This window comes from Salvia miltiorrhiza, chromosome 3, assembly GCF_028751815.1.
Source record: "Salvia miltiorrhiza cultivar Shanhuang (shh) chromosome 3, IMPLAD_Smil_shh, whole genome shotgun sequence".
Classification (NCBI taxonomy): domain Eukaryota; kingdom Viridiplantae; phylum Streptophyta; class Magnoliopsida; order Lamiales; family Lamiaceae; genus Salvia; species Salvia miltiorrhiza.
Genome location: NC_080389.1, coordinates 50,897,588 through 50,901,136, shown reverse-complemented (window position 1 = coordinate 50,901,136; position 3,549 = coordinate 50,897,588). Strand labels below are relative to the sequence as shown.

Below are 3,549 nucleotides of genomic sequence, written 5' to 3'. Positions count from 1 at the left end.
TGTGATAATGTGAGGGGGAGTTAATTAACACTTGTGCATTCAAAAATAATTCCAATCCATGATTGAAATGGCAGAGAAAATATTCTGATTTCTGACAAAGGAGTATTTTAATGAAAAAAATGATAAGGCAAACAGAATGGAGTTTGGGTTTATGGTAGCTCTTTTGTCCTTTAAGGATTTTGAGTTGGAATCTAAAACCAGAGTATAATTTTGGACGAAGTGTTAAAGATTATCATTTTTCACTAAAATAAAATACTGTTATGTCGCCCAATAAGGCGACCAATTGCAATAAATTACACAATAAAATATGAACAAAAAATTTAGAGAATAAAATATAGATCATCCCACCTCTCCCCACCCCCTCTTGTCCTTATAAACCATGGTGTAGCCACTGCATAATCAACTCATCACACCCAAATCATTCACAACTATACTACAAAACAATATCAAATATATATATTTTTTCTTTCCTTTGTAAATCATTGATGAATTCAGGAACAGGTTCCCCTTGTGGCGCCTGCAAATTCTTGAGGAGAAAATGTGTGAGGGGATGTGTTTTCGCCCCCTATTTCTGCCATGAACAAGGCGCTGCTCATTTTGCAGCCATACACAAGGTCTTCGGAGCTAGCAATGTATCCAAGCTCCTCGCCCACCTTCCCATCACCGATCGTTGCGAGGCCGCCGTCACCATCGCTTACGAAGCTCAGGCCAGGCTTCAAGATCCCATCTACGGCTGCGTTTCACATATCTTTGCCCTTCAGCAGCAGGTTTTTTTCCCACTTCGTTTCACCTAGCTCAATCGGCTTAATTAATTAATTAGGTTTTTGATGATATATTTTCTTGGAATTTTTATCTCAAGGTTGTCAATCTCCAAGCACAGCTGGCTTCTCTCAAGGAGCAAGCAGCTCATTACATCATAAGCAGCTCCAACACTGCAGCAAGCCCTAATGATGAGAAATTGTACGGTGGCGGCGGCGGCCGTTGTGATGTTCAGAGCTGGTGGCAGAATCAGAGCACGATTCCCCAATTCGATGCGAATTTCCACAGCAACGTGGAAAACGTGGCGTATTTTGCAGGTGGGGCAGCCATGAATATTCCTAACCCTTCTTCTGTCAAGTATGAGAATTCGGGTTTCGTGGAAGAGAATAATCAGTCGTTTGGAAGCTTCGATTCGGGCGAGATGCAGTCGGATGAGAGGCAATGGCCGTTTCAAGATGATGCCGATGATCTCCAGTCAGTTGCATTCAGATACATTCACCATTAATTCTTTTAAAAGAAAGAGGGGAAATTCAATAATTTCTATATATTTAGGGCTTTTTACCAGAATATATATACATATATAATCAATCATTGGTGTCCAAATTTTTGTCTGCAAACTTTGATGATGAACACACATTTCTGAAACCCTAGAAATGTTTGTGCTGTCGGAAAGCTGTTCACCGCCGCCTATGATTGTTTTCTTAGATCATGTGTAAGTGTAACTTTGGATAAATATATATTTATATAGAGAGAATGGTTTAAATGAGAATGGTGATATATCGTGAGAATCAGAATTGATATAAATAAGTCGATATATAATATTGAATAAGTTGTTGGTAATGCATGAATAACTTGGATTCGAATCATAGAAAGGGACTAATTCACTAAATTATGGCTATTCGTGCATTACAAGTAGTTTATTCAACACTTTATACTAACTTATTTATTATTCTCATTTCTTGCAAAAATAGGTGTTCTCACTATAACCTAATATTCCTGTATATGCGTTGTATGTATTAGAAATAATTGATAGCTTACTTTTATTCATACTCTAGTTTATTTTAGCTGGTTTTTCTTAATGGCCTAATTAGCTATTAAGACCTACATCTAAAACCTAATCAAGACACTGTTATACTTTCCCCTTTTGATCAAACCTAATTTGCTAGCTTCTGTTTCAGTAACATTCTTGTACATTTTGTTTCTTTTTCGTAGGTTGTAACTAACTCTTGTGATCGATCATGATATGCTGATTGACACAAATTCTTACCTACCCTAAGAATTTTAAATATATACATATACTATGATCTTGAAATTCATAGGTTAGTTTTGAGTTCTTTTAATTTAACAAAAATAAATTAGCTATGATTAAGAAGGGATATTTATATATAAACTAATTATAGTAACTAATCTCTTCTGTCCAAATTTCTAACTCTATTTCTCATTTGGTATTTTTCGTTTCAATATTGTTACTGAGTTCTGTATACGTACAGTAATTCCTGGTGATTGATGCTGCAAGAAAATCCAACGGAGGTCGAGTTTCTGCTTGAATTTTGTATTTTTTTTTTCTCTACTCTGTATATACGTGCATGATATTGATTTTCTCGGCGGTTCAAAGTCATTAATTAGTTAATTTATATTTTATAGTAGTGTAAATCTGGGGATGGTAGCTTCGGATAAGTGCAGCAGAAGCACATGATTCAGTATATATCATTCTTGGTGTTTGATTCAATTATTTGATCAATTAAATCAAGTTTCAACAAAACGAAAACTAAGTGATGATCATTAGCCTTCTAATTATGGTAGATTTCATATATATACTGGATGTTTCTTGACAGCCTGGTGAATTTACTTGTGCAATTGAATACTGGCCATGCATCTGCTGTACTGTATTGTTTAATTAATTAATTTTTGATGAGCTATTTATAAGTTTTTTGTTAAATGTGATATATAATGAATCAGAAAGTTATTCCCTTGAGAAGATTAATTACTATATATGTTGAGATACTAAATTAGTGGAAGCATACTTGGTCATCATGCTTCAAATTTCGGATACAGTTTCCAATTATATGCATTCTTGTTTATGTAAAACACTCTCTCTCTTCACACACACACACATATATATATATATAAGAAGTGGTTATGTTGTGAACCACTCTTAGAGTACAAAATAAAAACAAATTTACACCGTTGATGATCTAATTAAGAGCTAAAAATAGTTTCTATTTTATTCTAGTATTTTAAAATAATTTTTTTAATTCTAAGCGAATCCATATTTTATATATATATATATATATATATATATATATATATATATATATAGGGAAAGGCTAAAATAAGAACGCTTCTTAAAATATAAATTAGGAACCATTTTCAGCCCTTAGATCATCAAGATCTACGGTTGATTCATCACCTTGTTGGATAAATTCATGGTCCTGAGTTCGAATCCCAAAGGTAGCTAAAAATTATTTTTCGCAATTCATGCCTTTATACAGTTTATTCATGCATGTTATACATAAAATTCATGCATTTTTGCTGGTTCGTAATTCTTAAAATAAGGGTGGTTTATTGAATAACCGCCCCCTATATATATATATAATGTCTTTGTCTGCACTGTATATGTGATCATATCACCAGTTGTGGCCATTCATTCAAGGACCGAAAGTTTCAGAGCGTAAAGATATATCTCTAAGCCACGTTGTGGCCATATTTTATAAATAATTTTTAGCTTTCTTTTCTTGTTCCCCAATAAATGTCTTATCTCAAAAAATTTAGACTAAATTAAACTATCCA

At 33.6% G+C, this 3,549-nt stretch overlaps 1 protein-coding gene across 1 annotated transcript; it reads left to right on the top strand.

The window, feature by feature from the left end:
- The first annotated feature begins 377 nt into the window (after window positions 1-377).
- On the top strand, window positions 378-1,528 carry LOC131014187 (LOB domain-containing protein 29-like). The gene is made up of 2 exons (XM_057942079.1): window positions 378-767; window positions 860-1,528. Exons 1-2 carry the CDS (start codon window positions 486-488, stop codon window positions 1,262-1,264), a joined length of 687 nt encoding a protein of 228 aa, XP_057798062.1. The 5' UTR covers window positions 378-485; the 3' UTR covers window positions 1,265-1,528.
- Window positions 1,529-3,549: the final 2,021 nt, after the last annotated feature.